Source organism: Trachinotus anak, unplaced genomic scaffold (genome assembly GCF_046630095.1).
Source record: "Trachinotus anak isolate AG129_WGS33_773 ecotype Australia unplaced genomic scaffold, CSIRO_AGI_Tana_v1 ptg000024l, whole genome shotgun sequence".
In the NCBI taxonomy this organism is placed as follows: domain Eukaryota; kingdom Metazoa; phylum Chordata; class Actinopteri; order Carangiformes; family Carangidae; genus Trachinotus; species Trachinotus anak.
The window spans coordinates 5,869,896-5,890,888 of NW_027273875.1; the positions used below are offsets into that span (position 1 = coordinate 5,869,896).

General features: G+C 40.0%; 2 protein-coding genes across 7 annotated transcripts; both read left to right on the top strand.

Moving 5' to 3' along the window:
* Positions 1–40: 40 nt before the first annotated feature.
* On the top strand, positions 41–12,522 carry dixdc1b (DIX domain containing 1b). Of its 5 annotated transcripts, none has more exons than XM_071460122.1 (21): positions 375–904; positions 1,635–1,764; positions 2,131–2,256; positions 2,346–2,577; positions 2,824–2,925; positions 5,011–5,108; positions 5,214–5,317; positions 5,724–5,807; positions 6,117–6,170; positions 6,318–6,368; positions 6,454–6,558; positions 6,731–6,784; positions 6,902–6,973; positions 7,210–7,281; positions 7,411–7,476; positions 9,095–9,241; positions 9,558–9,621; positions 9,720–9,816; positions 9,968–10,076; positions 10,850–10,929; positions 11,013–12,522. In XM_071460122.1, the coding sequence occupies exons 1-21, from the start codon at positions 842–844 to the stop codon at positions 11,020–11,022; spliced, it is 1,920 nt and encodes a 639-aa protein (XP_071316223.1). In that variant the 5' UTR covers positions 375–841; the 3' UTR covers positions 11,023–12,522. The 5 variants fall into 5 exon arrangements, with proteins under 5 accessions (XP_071316226.1, XP_071316225.1, XP_071316223.1 ...); XM_071460121.1 differs by having other exon boundaries at positions 478–904; positions 9,092–9,241; XM_071460123.1 differs by having other exon boundaries at positions 483–904; positions 5,017–5,108; positions 9,092–9,241.
* A 513-nt stretch (positions 12,523–13,035) lies between these two features.
* dlat (dihydrolipoamide S-acetyltransferase (E2 component of pyruvate dehydrogenase complex)) lies at positions 13,036–20,969 on the top strand. 2 transcript variants are annotated; one of them, XM_071460126.1, is made up of 14 exons: positions 13,036–13,630; positions 14,803–14,904; positions 14,993–15,117; positions 15,881–16,034; positions 16,849–16,975; positions 17,198–17,385; positions 17,488–17,629; positions 17,761–17,828; positions 18,105–18,197; positions 18,526–18,633; positions 18,748–18,866; positions 19,327–19,489; positions 19,646–19,782; positions 19,874–20,969. In XM_071460126.1, the coding sequence occupies exons 1-14, from the start codon at positions 13,376–13,378 to the stop codon at positions 20,001–20,003; spliced, it is 1,911 nt and encodes a 636-aa protein (XP_071316227.1). In that variant the 5' UTR covers positions 13,036–13,375; the 3' UTR covers positions 20,004–20,969. The 2 variants fall into 2 exon arrangements, with proteins under 2 accessions (XP_071316227.1, XP_071316228.1); XM_071460127.1 differs by lacking the exon at positions 13,036–13,630 and adding an exon at positions 13,702–13,794.
* Positions 20,970–20,993: the final 24 nt, after the last annotated feature.

Consider the following 20,993-nt stretch of genomic DNA (forward strand, 5'->3'; position numbering starts at 1 on the left):
GTATCAATACCAAAACGTAGAAAAAGACATAAAAACTTTTAGAAATAAAAGTCTTGCATTTAAAAAGTAAAAGTACATGAGTATTATGGACTTCTATAATATTAGATTTTTTGTGAACCAAGAGTTTTACGTCTTTGAGATGCAAAAAGTGTTAAAATGAATCTACTGTATATGAGAAGTTTACAGGAGAAATCTCTTTAATGGAACTGACAACAGCTTCAACATCTGAACATCAGCTGTGACTAGACCCAATTTTTTTGTAGGACACAGGCTAAAAAGGTTGGGACCTGGTGGTAAACCTTTAACAATGTGTTGCATTTTATAACTTCATTGTATGTGCATGTTTTTTTTTTTTTTTTGTAAAATTTTAATCTGAAAAATGCATTTCTCTGTAAAATGCAGTGGGCAGTATTTGAGTAAATGTATACTTACTTTCCACCACTGGTTTTGATGTAGCTTTACTTATCATACATTTAGGCTACATTTATAAAACTAAAATGTGTGTAGCATAAGATTGTTGACATATTGTTGCGGGCAATGAAAAGCTGATGTGAACGTTTACATTATAATCTCCGGAAGCGTTCGTGAATAGTAGTGTTATTCTGGAAACTACGACCGGAAGTTGTTTGTCAGGGTGAATCTCTCGCTTGACACCGGCTTTCCAGGCAGAGTAACGGTGGCTGTCTCTTCCGATCCCTCAATTGTCTCGGTTTGTTGACGTTTGCTGGGGTACAGCGGTAGTAACGAGGGTGGGGGGCGGTTGGCCCGTTGTTTCAGACCAGTCGTGTGAGTCAAAGAAGCTAGCCAGCTAGCTAGCTTAAATGGGTTTTCGAGTTAAAAGATGATCGCCTCACTCTCTAGAGGAAGTTTGCTGGATGAGGTTCTTCACGGCAGCTTCAATGAGGTAACGGTTACCCAGCGTTACTGATGTTCGTGTTTATTAAGTCAGGTTAGCTAACCTTTATCAAGCGGAAGACTGTCAAATCTGCTAACAGTTAGACAAGCAAACAATAAAGGGCCATGATCTTAGGTGAAAAAGTCCTACAAGTTAATGTTGACGTTATCTTCCGCTTGCACGTTTTAATATACAGTTTGGACCAAAGAACTAAAATAAATTCTGGTTGTATAGTTTGGTAAAGAGAGTTACAACGTTAAGTGCAGTGGTTGTCAGCAAATTAGATTACCATGTAGCTTTGGTATGACTTAGAAGCTATAAACACATTATAAAACATCCTTTTGAGGTTGGCTTTATGTGAAATTTTCTGTTGTGTGCTAAATGGGCTGCGTTCTTTGTCATGTATCCCGGACGACGGGTTGTCACATGACCAGACGCGACCGGTAAAGGTGGGGTCGGTGAATGGTGTGTGAAACATGCTGACCCATGTAACCCTGCACTCAACACGAAATTGTATGATTGACCTTCTCAATAAAAGAAAAATGTAATAGGCAGTGGGACAATAGGCGGACCCTGCCCCCTTCTGTCCTGTTTACCATAATAAACAAAGGAACTCATTGGTAATGCCTTGGTCTCAGCCTTATTTGGCCCCCACTCTAAGCCTTGTGTTTGTGTATGTGTTGGTCTGTGGTTTGTTGAATTTGTGTGTGTGTGTGTGTGTCTGATTGACGAATTGCAGCAGCAGCTGGCAGCGTATGTTTCCTGGGTGAACTCTCAGCTGAAGAGGAAACCGGGCTTGAAGCCTATCACAGACCTCAGACATGACCTGCAGGATGGGGTAGTGCTCACACAACTCATAGAGATAGTTGGTAAATACACACATGCACATTTACACATGCAGATGCTTCATACATTGTAGTAATAGATAAGGGAAATGTAATGCCAGGAGATGAAACTTTTACTAAATTTCTAATTGAATTGGTTTATTTACATCATTTATGTCACCAATTTGTACTTGAACAACTGCCTGATCATTAATTCCTTATTATTATAATGATAACATTTTCAGTGACAACTACCACATATGCTTTCCCTTCAAAATTACTTCTCCAATGAAAAGTGAAAACTGACCTTATGAACTTCTCAATGTATAAATGTAATATGGTCTCAGTTGTACCTGAACTGCACTGTGGTATTGCTCATGTTTTTTTTTCCTCTTTCAATCTAATTGGTAGCTGGGGAGGTCCTGGAGGGAGTGTATGTGACTCCACAAAACAAAGAGGAAAGCAAGAAGAATGTGGAGCAAGTCTTGCAGTTCATTTCCTCCAGGCACATACGCATGCCACACATATCCTCAAGAGGTAAATCACTGAGAATTCTGTTTTCTCACTTTTTTTTCATTTTGATAGCATATGTTGTAACCTTTTATGTGTTCGTTTTCTGTCTGCAGACATTGTTGATGGTAATCTGAAATCTGTAATGAGGATAATTTTGGCCCTGGCTGCCCACTTCAAACCCTCAGCCAATCACAGGGTGGCTACTGGAAGCGGGAGGGGCTTGACAAGAGGCTATGCCAGCCACAACCCTTTCTCCACTGTTGCTTTAGCACAAGGTGCCGCTGCTGCACTGGCATCAGCACGATTTGATGCATCACAGCCTACACGTGTCACAAGTATCCACAGGTACGCCGGCTGCAACAATCATAAACTGCAACAAACCCTTGTCTCCCACAAACCTTTGTTAGTATCTTCCTGTAATACCCAAATATTCTCTGTCACAGCAATAATTTGTTAGATACATGTGTAATCTTGGCTGGCCTCTTATGGACCAACAGAGATCACCAAATTATCATCCTCACATCTGCTGAAATATAGTTTGTCTCAAAACTGTAGAAATAAATCACCTCTGCTATGTTTCCTATCTTTCAGTGGCTGGGGGTTGGATGTGGAAAAGAGTGTGTGTGTTCGTGCACTGGTTGAGCAGTATGAAAGAGGAGCTCCAGATGACCAGGACAATCCTCAGCCTAGCAGGTAATCTGCTTTTACATGAATTCAGGTTTCTCATAATAATTAAAAAGCCATGCCATCTCTCATTGAATTTAAAAGTTAAACCAGCATGCAGTAAAACAGCATCCATCCACACATACATGATCTGTTTTTATGTTCCTCTATGTGCCTTCTAAGTATAATATAAAAGGCACATTTGTTTCAGGTGAACACCATATCTTCAGAAGAAAAGTAGAAGTGGCCTCATGGTGCTCTTAAATGCAACATGTAAAATTAGAACCTGTTTGCATAAGGACAAGGATAGTGCTCTTTTCTTGATTCACATGTATACTGTCTAAAAACAGTTGTAAAATCTCCCGTATCATTCACAGGATGGAACTACTTTCACACTTCATACATTCAGTATGGGCTGGATCATGCTGTGATCTTGTGTCATTTTAAAGAATCCAGAGCTGTAATAATAGCATAAAATTATAAAACTCAAACCTTATTGAAAAGCTTGCGGGCGTTGCTGGCCTTAATACATCAAAGAGGTTACTGCTGTTTAACAGCCTAAGGATAAGTGGTGCAGTTATGCAATTAAACTTGTTATTTGTGCATTTTGGTACAAAAACACATTTTTGCTCAGTGTATTTTTATATCAGGCTTTACAACTTGTTGTTTGTAAGAAAACAAACTCCATTTTGTTGCTATTTATACTTTACGGTTGAGGCAGCTAAAAGTTTTGCCTGCAGTTAATTTCATGCATGTTTTCTGTTATCTTTCATTTAAACACCTACTTTTCCACACTTTGGGAACAGTAGACTACATTCTGTGCTTTATTTGTCTGTGTGTGTATGTGTGTCCGTGTGTGTGTGTCTCACTGTCTGACTGAGCATATGACCTTGGTTTTAGTACTCCAAACTTCACTCTGCAGGGTATGTGTGTGTGTGTAAGCAGATGAGGCAGATGATTAAAAAAAGAAATAATAAGTCTTTATTTTCTCTAATCACATGTCTGGTTTGAAGTCATCTTCTGTGCTGTTCTTTTTCATCATCATGTGTGTGTGTGTGTGTGTGTGTGTGTGTGTGTGTTTGTGTTTATAATAATGAAGAGAAAAGTGCATGCATTGATTATTGGTATAATGGTGATGTACTTGTATTTGGCTAGACAGACATTCAACAGAGCTATGGTGAACTGATGCTGCCATCATTTATGTAGCTTAATTAAGTAAGTGATGCTAAGCAGCTAGTTGCCATGGTAACATTTGGTTAGCTGGAGGGCAAGGGGAGGGGAGTATCAGGGTGAGGAAAATGAAAAACTCTCATGAGTTTGTTGAGATGCTGATGCCAGAGACCCACATGCAGGGTGAAACTTGGACTCCTTGGAAGTATTATGCACTGTAGCCCACTATGGGGGGGACGCAGATTAAATGGTAAGACCAGAAGCAGTGAGGCAGTGTCAGTGTATGCATGTGTGTGTGGAGTCCTGTGCAAATGAGTGACTTTATGCTTCTTTTTTTTTTTTTTTACCATAACCATAACAATTCTACAATGCTGCAGTGCAATGTGGAAAGAGACTGTAAATGAAGTGAAGTGCATGTATGCACCATGAACTTTGACTTGCAAAGGCATGCAGTGGTTAGGGCTTTGTTAACTTTGGCAAGTTAAGAATTTAGAAAATATTTGTTGTTCTCATTTTTTTTTTGTCCCTTTTCCTTTCTGACAGTCCCTCTGTCTAAATATAAGATAGATTTTCCTGACACAAAAGGAAAATTAGTTGCAAAGAGTTGTCAAGGAGGAACTGTATGTTTAACCGTTTCTATTAGTATGTAGTTTATGAAAGCAGCTTTGATTTTGGTAATTGTCTTTGTTTTCTATCACTACTTAGACTGCAGACAGGGCTTAAGTGGGAGATGTATTCAGAGTCACAGTTGTACTTAGTTTATTACTTACCAATTTCCAAAAGCATCTTGTGTTACTACCAATACATTGCAACAAATAATGACAAAGTAGTGTATAAAATATATTATATTTGCAGAATATTATATTTGCTCTATGTCTTTTTGCTGATTCATGACACTTTCCTCTCTGGAACAAACTGATTAATCAGTATTTTGTCCTCCTCGAGCCTCAGCTCTGTCAGTCCACTGTCATCTCCAAGAGCTCCACCCAGCAGCAGCCACTCAGACAGACAGCAGGAAGACCATCAACAACAGCAGAGCAGTGGTAAGTTCTATCCCGCCACTAATCAGCATGTCATTTCATTCGCACACCTTAAAACTTCTTGTGGGACATGTGTAACACAGTCTGTGTACATCTGTGTGCATGCAGCTGAGTCATCTCATGCTGTAGTGGAGATGGCGTGGGAGGATCCTCTCAATGAAACTTTGGAGAAGGATGTGCGGGAGACACGTAAAATGGTCTCTGCTTTACAGGTACATGCATATTGAGGTTTTGATTTGATTCTGGCAAACCTTTATATATAGATATAGAGTGTTGTCCTTTTTTCCTTTTCAACCAGATTAACTTTTTTGACTTCCAATTTAAAGCTATAGTTCTGAGTGTGTCATCAGTATATCTCATATAGTTAGATTGCTTACCAATTCCTGGCAGTAATACTTCTGGCTTAACTGGGCCAGTATAGAAACAGTGTAAGATCACGTCTGTGTTGCTCCTCTGCTGACTGCTACTGGTTGGTTGCAGCATCTGTGCAGAGGGAGGGATCATACATCATGCACACAACCACGCCTACCAGTTACTGCTTTAACTAGTCAGAGCTTTTCTGAACACAGCGACTTCACTTCAAAGTACTTACTGGTGTCACATGTTTGTGTTTCTAAGGCCCTGCTGCTGCATGGCTCACTGCCTGAGGATGAGCAGGATGTGTCTTTGACTTTGGACCAGTGCAACGCTGAACAGCAGCTGGTACTATTAGTCTCACTTTTTTCAGTTTTTCTTCCCTTTTTTTTTTCAATCTCATTTTCATACTCTGTCCTTCACTGTTTGCTCTCTCTCTCTCTCTCTCTCTCTCTCTCCTTCCAGTGTCACTCTCTTCTTTGCTCTGTTACATGAGCTCTTTGTGTTCAGTGCTGATCACATTTCTTTTTCTTAACTGTGTGTGTGTGTGTGTGTGTGTGTGTGTGTGTGTCAAGAGGGTGACACGAGTATCAGTTTCCCTTCTTTCTCAGTCCATTGTGGTTCTAACACACATCCCTTTTGTCGCTTATTTTCCAGGTAGTCATTCGCAGTCGTTTGGATCAGAGTATGGAGGAGGCTCAGGAGCTCAAGGTAAACAAGTGTATAATTTGTTTTCTTTTCAAACTTTAAATATGTTTTTTCCTTTTTTTTTTATTAAAATACTAAGAGAATAAACTTCTGGAATGCACACTGTGATTAATGTTTAATTCAGAGTGTGTTGTTTGCTGTTTGCTATAGAGGGAACTGTTGCGCTGTAAGCAGGAGATGAGAAATCTTCAGGGAGCCAAGGTAAGACAGAGAATAGAACTCTAACTGTATATTAGAAAAAATCAGGCTAATTAATTGACTTTCTGTTGGTTTTGTAAATCTGCAGGATGCCCAACAGCAGAGGCTATGTACTCAGGAGGCCTCAATACTGCAGATGAAGCAAGAGCTTCTCAGAGCCAGTATGACGAAAGATGAACTCAGCAACCAGAATGTACAAAATATAGTAACGCTTGAAATGAACCAGTCTCACAATCCTCTCTTTTTGTTAAAGTGAATGTCAAATAATAATAGATAGTTATAATAAATAATAATAAAAAAATACTGTATTACAGATAGTGTGTACTGCACATTCTACAAATTCTCCTCTTGAAAATGTATTTTAGGCAGAGCTACAGTGGAAGCTGGAGGAATGTAACAGACTGTGGGGCGAATGCAAGGTGAGGAACTCCAATTTATTTTTAATAGTTTAATGGTCTAGCTGTATGTTACACAGCATCTGTTTATTGTCTTTATACTAAATAATGAGCCCTGTCGTTTCTCTTTGCCTGGTGCAGAAAGAGATAGGACAGAAGGACAGACTACTGCAGCAACTCAAACACAAGCTGGAGGAAAGCCAAGCACAGCAGGTACGTTAGCCATTTTTAGGATTATAGTTACAGTGACCTAAAAATGTTCTGTCTACCTCAATGCAAAGTGTGAAAGACTCAGACCAAAGTTAATCAGTAACTCACAATGAAAATCGCTCTTTCACTCATTTAGTAAACCAGACACATTTGTATTTTAAGGCATGGACTAGGTGTATATAGAATTTAGTATCAAGCAGGTTTATATTAGTATGTGTTTTGGTTTTGTGTCTCGGCAGAGTGAATCGCAAAGAGAGTTAGAGCATAAAAACAGAATGCTGCAGGAGCTAATGAGTAGTGATCCACAACAGGTAGTATTGTTTCTTTTCTATCTTATTAAAGATTTGAGGTTTACGTGTCATACTCATCTGCACCACACAATCATAAATTCAGATATACATTACACAGCTGACACTTGTTTTTGTTGTTGCTTTTTTAAGATTCCCACGAGCGCAGATAACAATGGATATTCTTACTCTGGAAATCCGGCTCCCTCTATGTCAGGCGTAAGTATTATTTCTATGATAAGGCTGTACAGTCAGTATGCTTATTTATATTTTTCCACATGCTAAGGTGCTATCAAAGCATCACAGTTAAACTCTTGTATTGTATTGTCTTGCAGCATTTAGGCTATAAAGTATAATTTGACCAATTGAAACATAGTGTGGTGGAAATCTTTGTGAGCTGGAGAAAAAGGCAATCACCAGGAATTCAGATGTCTCAGGCAGAGGTATTTATTGTAAGCTAGGAGCCAAGGAGAAAATGATGAGCAGTACACAGTCAGCATGTGAATCAGAGTAGTGCCACACTAATTTACTCAAGATGTCTTGTTTGACAGTGGGTCTATATTCCCAAGTCTCACATGGTTGCAACATTTTACCACATCTTAGTCCAAATAAGGTCAAACTATAGTCTAAACTTTCATGTATGAAGATGCTGTTGGACACAAAAATCTGCATTGTTCTTACCTGATTAATATTACATGTGTCTTGTCCTTTCATCTACTTAGCTCATCCTTGACACTAACTAGATTTGAACAGTATTTTTTTAGTTTATACTTTACTCTACCCCCTTATCTATAAAGGCATTGGGTACCCCAGCTATGGAGGATAGTAGTGGCACCATCTAGACACAGTAATAATAGAAGCTAAACAGTGAAACATTGTCTAATGATGTGAAGGTTGTTATGACCTGTACTGAGTGAGGCCTAGGAAAACAAGAGGAACACTGGAAGTAAAAAAATTCTCCTTCACAACTAGAACCCATACTCTAACTTTAAAGAATACTTAAGAAATACACAACGACGCAAAGCACAACACAAGTATCTTTGCTAGTTTTAGACTGATGCAGTTAGTCATTTTTCCATCCAGCACCCATGTTGTTTAAATAGCAAATACACTTAAGTCTATCTGAGCCCCCATGGTTGTGTTGGTCTTAAAATGAAGTGTGGTTAGGTCCATTGTTGTGGATTGCTATCCTGAGACAGCAGAAAACAACTGTGCGATTGACCAACGAAAACCTGGTCTTAAGTCAGTGGTATTAGGCAGTGTATGTGGGCATACAGAGCACATACACTACCTGATTTGCGCAAGCAGTGTGCGCCACAGTGTTCCCCATTTATTCCCCATATTACACTAATTTCTTCCAAGTTTTATAATGAACCGAAAATGTACACTTCTCATAATATAACATAAAAGATGTCTAAAAGTGATTTTTGACTTTGCTTGTGCTTTGCATTGATAAGCATTGATATGCCATTATAATACCACCAAGGTGCAAGCATGCTTGGATTTTAATGGGAATATCTGATTGGTTTATTGAATGTTATGCCAAAAACACTTCCATGAATAATTAGTACAACCATTTTGAACCATGCACCTGGTGCAGCAACCATATTTTTTTCTGTTAAAATAGCAAAAGTGATATGAACACACCCTAAATGCACTTGGGCCAGGCACCTTAGACTGTGCGCTCTGGACTATTGAAATAGAGCCCATAGTATTTTGTAGGCCAGACATGCCACAGAGCATGCTTAACATACACAAAACATAGCAGTGTACGACAAATCGATAAAATTAGCTTTTTATGTTTGACAGGGTTCTTGTGTTTTTGCTCTGTTAGCAGGCAGAGGAGGTTCAACTGCTCAGAGATGCACTTCGGAGTCTGAGGAACAACTTCAGAGACCACGATCCGCAGCACCATACACTGGACACCCTGGAGCAGGGCATAGTATCACTCATCGACAGACTGCATGTTCTGCACACACACAGGGTACAGATGCCACACAAGCATAAACCCATGAGTCTTACAAACCAATTTTGTTTTTCAGAAACTGTTGGCACTGGAGCCAAAGCCATGTGGTTTTATATGAACTGATGGTTAAGGCTGTTGTGTGAAATCAGTCTTTGAGCTGATAGCCACTTCAAAATCAGATTTGTAATTGATTAATAAGTGAGCACCAGTGAAAGAGCATGCTACAAAACTGATTTTATACTAGGCTATAAATCTTTTTAGATGTGGTTAGTTGTGACAAAATGTAGAGACTTTAAATCATGAAGGGCTGTCAACATTTGTCCAAATATTGCAGGGAAGGGGAAAATCTCCAAGACGCAAAGGTCAGCATACAGACACTGATTCCTGGCCTTGCACAAGTAAGTTGTTCCGACATCTCCCAGCTCCTCAGGCACCCATACACAGAATATTTATGCTTTTATTAACTATTTTATTATATATCTGCTTTTCATTACAGAGGTTTGTCAGTCCCGCAGTGGTTCTTCTGCCTCTACTAAAATCCTTTATTTCACTGGAAAATCCCCAACACCTTCCATGATCAATATACAAAAGAGGTTAGTGTGTGTGTTTGTGTGTGTGTGTGTTTGTGTACACATACACACAGGCACATATATTTAGGCTAGTAAGCTAAAGGTAGAAAGTAAAATTATTAAAAATATATAAAATGTCACAAGATAAATGAGTGTCTTTGTAATCATTGCACAGGCTCGGTGAGGTAACTCTCAAGGATGTTAAAGCAGCTGTGGATCGAGAGGGAAACTACAGATACCACTTCAAAGCCCTGGACCCTGAGTTTGGCACAGTGAAAGAAGAGGTAAGAGAAGACAGGGCAATAAATAGATAATAGGACAGCAAGAGTGCATAATGGTCAGAATGAAAACTCTGTTTTGGGACAATAGTTACTATACTTAATACACCAAGTAATCCCACCTGTGGACACTAACCTGTCAGGGGAGCTGCAGGTCTTGAAAGGTCATAAAAAGCATTGAGTTTAGTTTCTTCAAAAACCTATTAACTGCAAATGAGAGTGGCCTGATAGTGGATGGTGCATGCAGGAGGCTTTCTAATCACTTTTTGTGGTGTTATTATGTGCTATTATTATTATTTATTATTGTTATTACTACAATCCATATTAGCTCATCTTATGGTGTCCAAGTGTCAATTTTAGTAAAACATTAACTTATTTGCTTTGTTAATTGAAGAATCTACACCAATTTTCTGCCTCTTATAAGTTCAGAGGACATTAATTGATTAATGAGATTACTAAGAATTATTGTTGCATACAATCGGGAAGAGCTGACAACACTGAGATATAAATGTGAATAAATTAATGTAATTTTAAGCCTCATTGTCCCGGCTGAGTTTCTGTCATTCTTTTAAAAGGTCTTTAAAAAGTTTTAAAATTAATTTAGCAGACCCTGGAGGAACTCTGTCTGTTTTATGCTACACCCTAAAAGATGGGGGATAAAATCCAAACCTTGTCTTGTGCAAAAGTACATTCCGACATACATACGGCATGTGAATATAGTTCTAAGAGCAGAGAAGTCATACATGAAGTTGAACTCGTTTCCATACTTCTGTGTGCAGGTGTTCCTGGATGGAGCGATTGTTCCAGGCTGGGAAGGAAAAATAGTGGCCTGGGTCGAAGAGGACCGTGGTGATGAAAGGTAACAAAATGGTCATCCTGCATCACTGTCTTTATTTCACTGACTCTCTGTGATAAACAACTCATTATCTTTTTCTGTCTTAGGCCATTGTAGGCTCAAGCTGACAGGGCGAGACACTTGTCTTTGCTCCTGGTTACTCTGATCCAGAGGCACATCAAGACAACTGTTCAGACAAGAGACACAAGTAGACAATTTTTGAGATTCAACTTATTATTGCGAAGTACTGTAAGGCTTGTAAGCAAGAGATTTAGGTGCATCAGCTGGTACTTAACAATGCTGAGCCTGATTTGCTCTGGAAATCTGTAAATGATGTCTAGAACATCGTAAAACTCAGTGCCTTACAAAGGAACACTATTTTCATCATGTGCTTATCATTACCAGGCTGTAACTGTAGTATCAACTGGACTGAAAAGTAGAAACATTCTTTAGAATTAACTATTTCTAATACCACCGTCGTGTTGTTTCACCTCTGGTTGAAGCCAGAGATCTGTATTGAAAAAATTAAGTTATTTTAAGTGTTCAGCATCACTTTTTATTCCTAGTGTTGCAATGTTGTCAGAAACACCACCAGATTACATGTTGAAATATGTATTGTACATTGTTCAGTTTCTATTTTATCCTCATTGTGAATATGATGTGAATATACAGTATTATTTACCTTGGCAAGAAATAGGAAAAAAGTCTGAGTTAAAAAGAAAATGCCACTTTTGTAATACAGATATTACAAGGAAAGAAAAAGAGGGATGAAATGTGTAAATTCAAGGGTTTTCTACATTCTGCCTCCCGCTAAAAAATACACTTACCACATAGCAGCTACTATTGCTAGTGTGATGTTTTGTCATAATTACATACATCACGTAACAGTAAAAAGTAGGGTCATGGTCATGTCAAAATATCTAAACAAAAAGGTCTATTGCAAAAAGAAAAAAATGCCTGAATGTATTTCACATTAATCAGTTTCGCTAAATAGGACCCAAATCCAGATGTGGGTTTAAGTATCAGTCGCTAGCACACCGGCATGCATGTAAAGAGAACAGACTCATATTGAACTGCTGTCAGTGAAAATATTTGATGCTGGAACTTTGATGTTCTTGTAGAAATGCAGATGAACAGCACTGTTATTTTGTTTACGATATGAAATGGTTTTGTACATTTGTGTAAAATATTTTCACCATATCCTTAAATAGGTGACTTTTATGACTATGACTATTTGTTTAAAGAGATTCTTGTGAGATGAGAATCCTTATGCTCCTGTTACAAAGATGCTGTGGATGTGAATTTGGCATCAGAGGTGTAGACTTTTGTCCAGGAACAATGGACCATCCGACTATTTATGGTGTGTGTGTGTGCGTGCGTGCGTGTGCGTGTGCGTGTTTGAGACAAGCCAACTGAAATATGCATCGGCCTACTTTTTAACTAAACCCATTTGAATGCCAAGACTGCCTGTACTGTAGAATGTACAATTTGCTGATGAGATGGTTATTTAGCATTAGTTTGTTTACTGAAATTTTTACAAAAATCTGTTAACAAAGCCCTTTGTTGAATATTAGAAAGACATATTTTGAAATAAAACCTGAATTTTGTTTTTAAAAATGATGTGATTGTTCCTGTTTTTATGGTGGTTGGAAAAGTGGGGAAAATCAGCTGTATGTATGAGGATGTACATTTTCATCTACACTTTGGAATATGTCATGGTAAATGAAAAACTCCTGACCCTCTGTTGCCTGTTAGAAATGTTGGCTATTTCTTAATTTGAGATGGATGGGGTGTTGGCCTTTTTAAACCTCCAGAGACTTTAAAGCTTCTCCAACTTATACATTTAATAACGTTTGTGACTGTTTTTATTAGTGTGCCGTGTGCATTTATTTGTAATAATTTGCAGTAAACGAACTGTCTTGTGGTGATCTTGTGTTTATGTAATTTCTTCTCAGGTCCCTATTGCAAAAAAGACCTTATCTCATGAGATTTAGCCCACAGCCCTGTATTTACCCATCACTGCTGTGTAGTTGAGCAACAGTGACCCCATGCGTTCACTCAAATGTTGTACTGCCATCGTGTGGTCGCTGATATAACTCCAGTAAAATATAACCTTGCAGCTCTTGAATAGACTTTCCAGTAACAGACTTTGACTAAATGTTTGTTATCGTTTCATTAGGTGTGATTTGCCATTTATTTTATTTGTTTTTTTCGTTTTATTCAGACTGGGGGTGTTTAGTGAGTAAAACTTTGAGTGTCCATGTTTACGACACTTCTGTCTAAGAGGCGGCAGGACAGAGAGGAGTGCCGTAAAGCGCTGTGTTTTGGACTGGAGGAGGTCATTAGAAAGTGAGGAGGAACACCGGGACGGTTCTCGGGGCAGAGACACTCGGCGCCAACGTATCTCTGATGCCGGTGTAACAAAAATATATTATTCAACAGCTCTGTATAGTGTTTCAATCGCTGCAAAATGCTTCGTCTGATCCTGCGGCTCAGGCCGTCCTCCGGGCTCCCCTGTCCCCGTGTCCTCCCAGCCGGGCCTGCTGCGCTCGGCTCTCGCTCCGTGCACGGAACCGGTTCTCTCAGAAAGCTGCACCGGGGAGCGGGGTCCCGGGCCGCATGCTTGGGCTCCGGATTCAGCCACAGAGCGACTGTGCTGCGCTGTCCCCAGCTGGCAGGCGGCCGTCAGACCAAGCGCTTCTACAGCCTGCCGCCGCACCAGAAGGTAACGTTACTTGACCGGGTTCCGGTTGTTGCTATAGCACCGACGTTCAGTTATAGCTAGCATGACCTCCCAGGCTAGCATGATGTAGCGCTGGGATGTACCGAGCAGCGTGTTTCCCCGCTGTAGAGATTTAATCCAGGGTGACATGAAGGCTGTGGCGGACGGTAAAGTGAACTCCTACAAACACTGTTTCTTAGCTGGAAGTCGGAGCATCACAGCATTGATTTAATGTCACTTGGTGTCCTTCTGTTGTCACTTGAGCTACATGTACCGTTAAATCAGACTTACGTGAATTGATCGGGCTGATTAAGTGTCCCCCACATCCCAGTGAAACCACTATGGGTGGACTGTAAATTAGGCAAAATAAGAATCCACTGTCCCATATTTAATGTTTATTCTGCCTCAGTTGTCATCATGAGAGACTTGTATGATGTTGTTCATACCACATCTAAATCTAAGCAGGTTTAGAGTATATGTCTTGTGTAGTGGAGGAACAGGTACTCAGATCTTTAACTTAAATTAAAGTAGCACGACCCCAGTGTAAAAACATACTATCTGGCATGTAAAAGTCATGCATCATACTCTTGGAAAAGTGCAAAAGTATTAGTAGGACTAAAAGTAACAGAATTGAATATACGGATTGGCCCATTTTAGGAAAGTTTATAGCATATTATTGGATTAATAATGTGACAAACTAAAGGTTTTACTATCACAACTGTTATCACCCTTCCCCCTGTATACACCCTCTCAGTTTTGAGGGTTGAGATTTTCCTCCTCTCTCTGGTCTAATGTAGATCTGTTTGAGACCTCCTCTCTACGCCTATGTCTGTCTCCCCACTGCTAGCACTTGTGTAATCTGCTATCAGATGTTACATGACATTGAAAAGCACCCTAAAACAACACAAATGTGGTGTAATGAAGCCGAATGTGGGTCATTTTATTGAGCAAGGGAATGAGGTGATGATTATGTTGCAACTGCAGGGACAACACCTGAGATCTGCCAGTGTTTGCAGTGCCCTGTGAGGATGATGTGAAGTGACAGTACTGATCTTTTGACATCCTTGAATTGAATGGTGTTTTCTTTATTATATGTATAGCCAACGGGTTTAATAATGCACTTTCTCATGACTCTTTTATTCCTGAGCTCTTGAAATTTGTCTTTTGTTGAACAGGTGGAGCTTCCTGCTCTGTCTCCCACCATGCAGACGGGGACAATCGCTCGCTGGGAGAAGAAGGAGGGAGAAAAAATCAGCGAGGGTGACCTTATAGCTGAGGTCAGGAGCTGTGTGTGTCTGCATTTCCATGTTATTTTACAAAACCATCCCTATACACTTAAAAAAAAAAATGTTTCTGTTTCTGTAGGTGGAGACTGACAAGGCCACAGTAGGTTTTGAGATGCTGGAGGAGTGCTATCTGGCAAAGATCTTGGTTCCTGAAGGGACCAGAGATGTCAGTGTTGGGTCAGTGATCTGCATCACGGTTGAAAAGTAAGTGTCTGTTGGTAGGTGTCTACAGAGTAACGTAGGTGTCTGATTCAGGTCTCAGATGCTGGAAATTTACATTTTGTTGCTTTTAAAGCGATGAAAAATCTAATCATACTAGATAGTAGATCACACTGTAGGTGATTAATTAAAATCAATTAATAAATGAGTAGATTAACATTAGATTAAAATTATTTTAATAATCAATTAAATATTTCCTTAGTTTTATAAGCAGAAGTGCTAAACATTCTCTGTTTGCAGGTTCAAAAGTGTGAGCATTTAATTGATTGTCTTTGTCATATATGTTAATATATTGATTACCATTGGGGTTCTGGACTGTTTTCCCATTAGCTTAAGTCACATTGGGCTCTGAGAAATTATAACACACATTTTCCACTATTTTTTAGACAGAACAATTAAGCCTGCAAATTAATTTATACGAATATAATTAGTTGCAGCTTTAGGTCACATACTACTAGTTATTTTCATTAATTGGCTTAAACCAGTGGTTCTCAAACTTTTTCTCATCAAGGATCCCTAAACTGACAGAAATGAGACCACAGACCCCCCTTCTGATAAGAGTTTCACTTTTAGATGTTTTATGACAGAAAGTGTTTGAGCAATTTCCAAATGTCTCTGTTTCAAATGAAGAGTCCTGTTGTCAACCTGTTTTTCAACATGTCCTACAATTTCTGGTCATTTAGTCTAGATGTGGTTGTGCTTTGTGTAAATTTATGTCAAATATCTGTGTGTATATTTTTCCCTACAGCCCTGAACTCATCTCAGCCTTCAAGGACATAACGTTGGACTCAATTAAAGCAGCCGGTGCTGCTCCTTCACCAGCCGCCTCTGCTCCACCTCCTCCTGCTGCTGCTGCTGCTCCTCCTGCAGCCCCCGGCAGCTCTTATCCCACACACATGAAGGTAGGTGTGTTCTTACATAAACAAGCCATAGTCAGGTGTGGCGTAGTCAGTAGGCAGCTAAGTCGGGTAATATAGAGTCTGTTGACAGTCACAGTGTCTTGTAGCTGCAGGTGCAGTTTTATCAGGGTTGTTCAGTCTGTATGTGACGGTGTCATTGTGTGTCTGCTGCATATTAGAGCAAAGCAGCAGAATTGAGTGACTGGGTGACATTTTCAGTTTTCTCTCTGATGGCACAACCTAGATTTATCTTTGAATTCATTCATTTTGGTGGCCAAGTCCTAAAATTTAAAACTGCTGTTTAGAAAAGAATAAAAACCTGTCTCATCAGAAAGGTTTAAATATTTTGAGTAAAACCAAAAACTTTAAACTTTTTTTTTGTTCTTATGTGAATTTATTTGTGTCTTCTGAGGTTTAATATTGAATTACAAAATGTTAAAAATTACTTTGTGTCATCCAGGCTCCAAAGGTAATTTTTAAATATTAGTATTAAACTTTTAGGTCTGTCGAGTAATTCTGAAAGTAGGCTGGACTTTCACATCTGTAGCCTTTGTCAGTATAAGGAAGCTTAGCAAATAAAACAGCATCTCCCTAATTGTAACTCTGCACTTTCTTTTACTGAAGTTATGAAGTCAGCATCATCCTTGTGTTGCCTCAAAGCATGATCTTTAACCAGACACTCAGATTATTAATGATGCTGTCACAACAAAATAGCATTCATAGTAGTAATTCTTATGGTGGGACAGTGATCTGACAACAATTTGTAACTACTTGCTTGCAAAAATCAAAATGTGTTTCATTGTTGTTTCCGTTTCAGATCACACTTCCCGCCCTCTCTCCCACCATGACTATGGGAACAGTGCAGCGCTGGGAGAAGAAGGTCGGAGAGAAGCTGAGTGAAGGAGATCTGCTGGCTGAAATCGAGACTGACAAAGCGACCATCGGTAAAACCCAAACACTACAGTCTTGAAATATTTGCTCTGTCCACTGCAGAATATTTCAGCATTATTTAAGCTCTTGTTAGTTCTTGTTTTTATTTCATCATGCCATGTGTGATGTTGGTATCTGAAACTAATCTGTAATAAGCGTACAACTGTTTTCTATCCTGAATTAAAGCATTACAGCAAAAGCTCAATATGATCCTTTCATATATTGTTGGTGTGTAGGCTTTGAGGTGCAGGAGGAGGGATATTTGGCTAAAATCATGGTAGCAGAAGGAACTCGGGACGTCCCCCTGGGAACGCCACTGTGCATCATTGTTGAGAAAGAAAGTGACATTGCTGCCTTCAAGGATTATGTAGAAACTGGGGTGGCAGAGGTTTCCTCTCCTCCTCCACCTCCAGCTCCAGCACCGGTGAGACTCATGTAGAAATTTTACTGTCAAATATAATTTTCAGTTTTAAGATCACTCTTGTAGTTACTACCTGATTTGTGAACATTTTGTGTTATTTTGTAGGCCGCAGCTCCAGCTGCTGCAGCACCCATCGCTGCTCCTGCTGCTGCTGCCCCAGCAGCACCCAGGAAGGGGCGTGTGTTCGCCAGCCCGCTCGCCAGGAAACTCGCCTCTGAGAAAGGAATTGACCTGGCACAGGTCAGTGGTAAGTGACCAAGACACAAGTGATAAAAATGTATTTTGGTAGAACATTTATTAATTCTAGTGAAATATTAAATACAAAGCTAAAAAGCGGGGATAAAATATTTTTCAAACATGGAGGTGTTTTCTGTTCAGGCTCTGGTCCTGATGGACGTGTCACCAGGAAAGATATTGAGAGCTTTGTTCCACCAAAGGCTGCACCTGTAAGTAAAGCTCCCACTGTTCCCTGTTTCTGGCTCCTAAATTGAAAGTATTTTTGCCTCTGTTGAATTTCTTTGAATTCTGGACAGAGTTATCGATTCAAAGACTGATTTGAAAGAGTTCATTCTGAACCATCAGTAATGTGATTTAAAAACAACTTTGTGTAGTTTCAATTTTTTCCATGGCTTCAAGTAAAAACAAAACTGGTTACTGTTATTAATGCTGTGGCTGATTGCAAATTAAATGCAAATTGCAAATTAAATCATTTCTATTGGCAGGCTGTAGCTGCTGCTCCCACTCCAGCTGCTCCTGCACCTGCTGCAGCTCCTGCTGGGACCTTCACAGACATCCCTATCAGCAACATCCGTAAGGTTAGAGCTAACACACAACAGACTGTTGCTGGTCCATTGTGTCCAGTTACAGCTTCCTGCTCTACTCAAACTTCTCTGGCAGCAGTCAGGTATAATTCATGCCACACACACCTTTACGCAGGGTTTGGTGCTGGTGTATCGTAAGCTGTGAGGCAAACGTCCTGAGGAGTTTTCACAGTGCAGCTCTTTTATCTCTGACCTGTGCTTCCACATTTTGCCCCTAAGACAGGCACTCCATTTATCAACACAGACTTGACTAACACATCTCATTCCTCTCAACAATGAATTGTGGATCTAAGCTGAGAGGAAATATTTGTCTGTCGTGCAGGTCATTGCTCAGAGGTTGATGCAGTCCAAGCAGACCATCCCCCACTATTATCTGTCTGTCGATGTCAACATGGACCAAGTGATTGAGCTCCGGAAAGAGCTCAATGCTGTGAGTATTTGCTTGTAAATATACATGTAAGGGAATGAAAGACGGGAAACTTTTTTTCCCTCAACTAAGATGATTATTTCCTCTCTCTTAAACAACCTCTCCTCCTCTGTACAGGAAGTGAAAGCCCAGAATATCAAACTTAGTGTGAATGACTTCATCATCAAAGCCAGCGCTCTGGCCTGCCTCAAGGTTCCCGAGTGCAACTCCTCTTGGATGGACACAGTCATCCGCCAGTGAGTAAACACAGATAAACACACATATCCAATACAGGTACATGCTGTTTGGTTCCAGTATACAATGAACAGGGAATATGTTCTCTTGTTTTGTAGATCTACTCATTGTGTGTAGTCCTGTTATCCGGTCAACCTCTCTCTGTTATTTGCTTCTTTGCATTTTTTCTTATGTCATCTAAAATCCACATTTTAAATTCTGTCGCTCATATCCATGGTAACATCCAGAGTAATTTAAAGAAAGAAAAAAAAGACTAACACAGGAGGAGCTACAAAAGAAAAACAGCAGTATTGTTAGAGTAGAATAAAGCTGTCAACTTTGTTAGATATGGGTCCCTAAAAGTTTAGCTGCACTGCTATACCAGTAGAGGGCACTCAAAGATATTTTTTTAACTCTTCTCTGTTTAGAAGCAGACCAAATTTCTGTGCTGTCATCCATACTGACTTATTTTCATCTTTCCAGGAATCATGTGGTGGATGTGAGTGTAGCAGTGAGCACAGCCAGCGGTCTGATCACGCCCATAGTGTTTAATGCCCACACCAAAGGACTGGCTGGCATCAGCTCCGATGTGTCTGCTCTCGCTGCCAAAGCGAGAGATGGCAAACTGCAGCCCCATGAGTTCCAGGTACAACACACGTTATCTGATTCTGTGGGTATGTGTAGATTTTCAGTCTCAGGGGTTTTGAATGTAGGATAGTTAGTTTTATGCAGATTTCATCTACTATTGATTATCCAACACACTGAAACATTCCTCTTTAATATGTGTTTTTTTTTCCACCAGGGAGGTACATTCACAATCTCTAATTTGGGGATGTTTGGTATCAAGAACTTCTCAGCGATTATCAACCCTCCTCAGGCCTGTATCCTCGCAGTTGGAGGCTCAGAGAAACGGTTGATGCCCGCTGATAATGAAAAAGGGTCAGTGTTGTGACTACAAAACTTATACCAAGCCAGACATACTGCATTTTAAAACTCAAATCTTGACACAATGTGTGTTTGGCTTTCGCAGATTCGACGTAGCCAGCATGATGGCGGTGACGCTGAGCTGCGATCACCGGGTGGTGGACGGGGCGGTCGGTGCACAGTGGCTCGCAGAGTTCCGCAAGTTCCTGGAGAAACCCGTCACCATGTTGTTGTGATCGGACTGTACTGCCATTAAAACAGCAGCAGCAGGCCAAGGTCTCTCACTGAAGTGATCTGATTGGTCTAAATCAATGTGGATCCTCCTGTGATTGGCCGGCCTGTCACCAGGTCACTCCCAGTTACCCTGAAGGGGAAGAGGCAGAACTCACTCCGCTTACCTGTCTGTCTCGCTCTCTCTCCTGTCTGTCTTTCTCTCCTCTTGCTGTCTCACTCAGTTTCTATTTATTGAGGCCCCATCTCATGAGAGACCAGAATTAGATATAATTTATCCTAGAATAGAGACTGGCCATATGTCACTAAAACATTGATAATGTTTTATAAAGGGAAGTGTTAATGTCCAACCAGCGGGCACATTTTTCCCATGACTTACGTGTGTGTGTGTGTGTGTGTTTGTACACACGTATCTGTGATTTTGTGTGAATGTGATAAAGACGATGGGAAGTGCAGCTATCTGTGGGTTCCAGTCTTTTGAGTAAATGGCTGTGGTTTTTGTCTGTAAGCAGGCAAGAGGATGGAGCTACATGCAAGTTAACTTTGAGATACACAGAGTCCAGATCTACACACATGCAAACCTGTCCCTGTTCAGTGGTCACACTCACACACAATTGAAATATTTAGTATGTTTTCTGTGAGTTGTTGCTACTGTGTGTATTCCTCACTGTGAATACAGTGCTGTATGTATGTGTATATATACGGTGATGAGCTGGTTGGTTGAAATAACCAAGCTCTAATGAGGCCTCACCATATAATTAGTGTCTGTACGGACCTGAATGATAAATAACTCTCTTAAAGGTAATACTGAATGGTTTTGCCAATTCCCTCTCTTCAGTGGGGATGTTTCATCTTCGAGTCTCAGAGTAAAACTCTTCCCTTTGAAATATTCTGTATTTCACAGCTGCAACGCACAAAGCTGGTGCTGGATATTATTTGTTATTTGAATAAATTGGGAGAAGTTAACCTTGTGCCACAGGCTCTTTGGTTTGGGG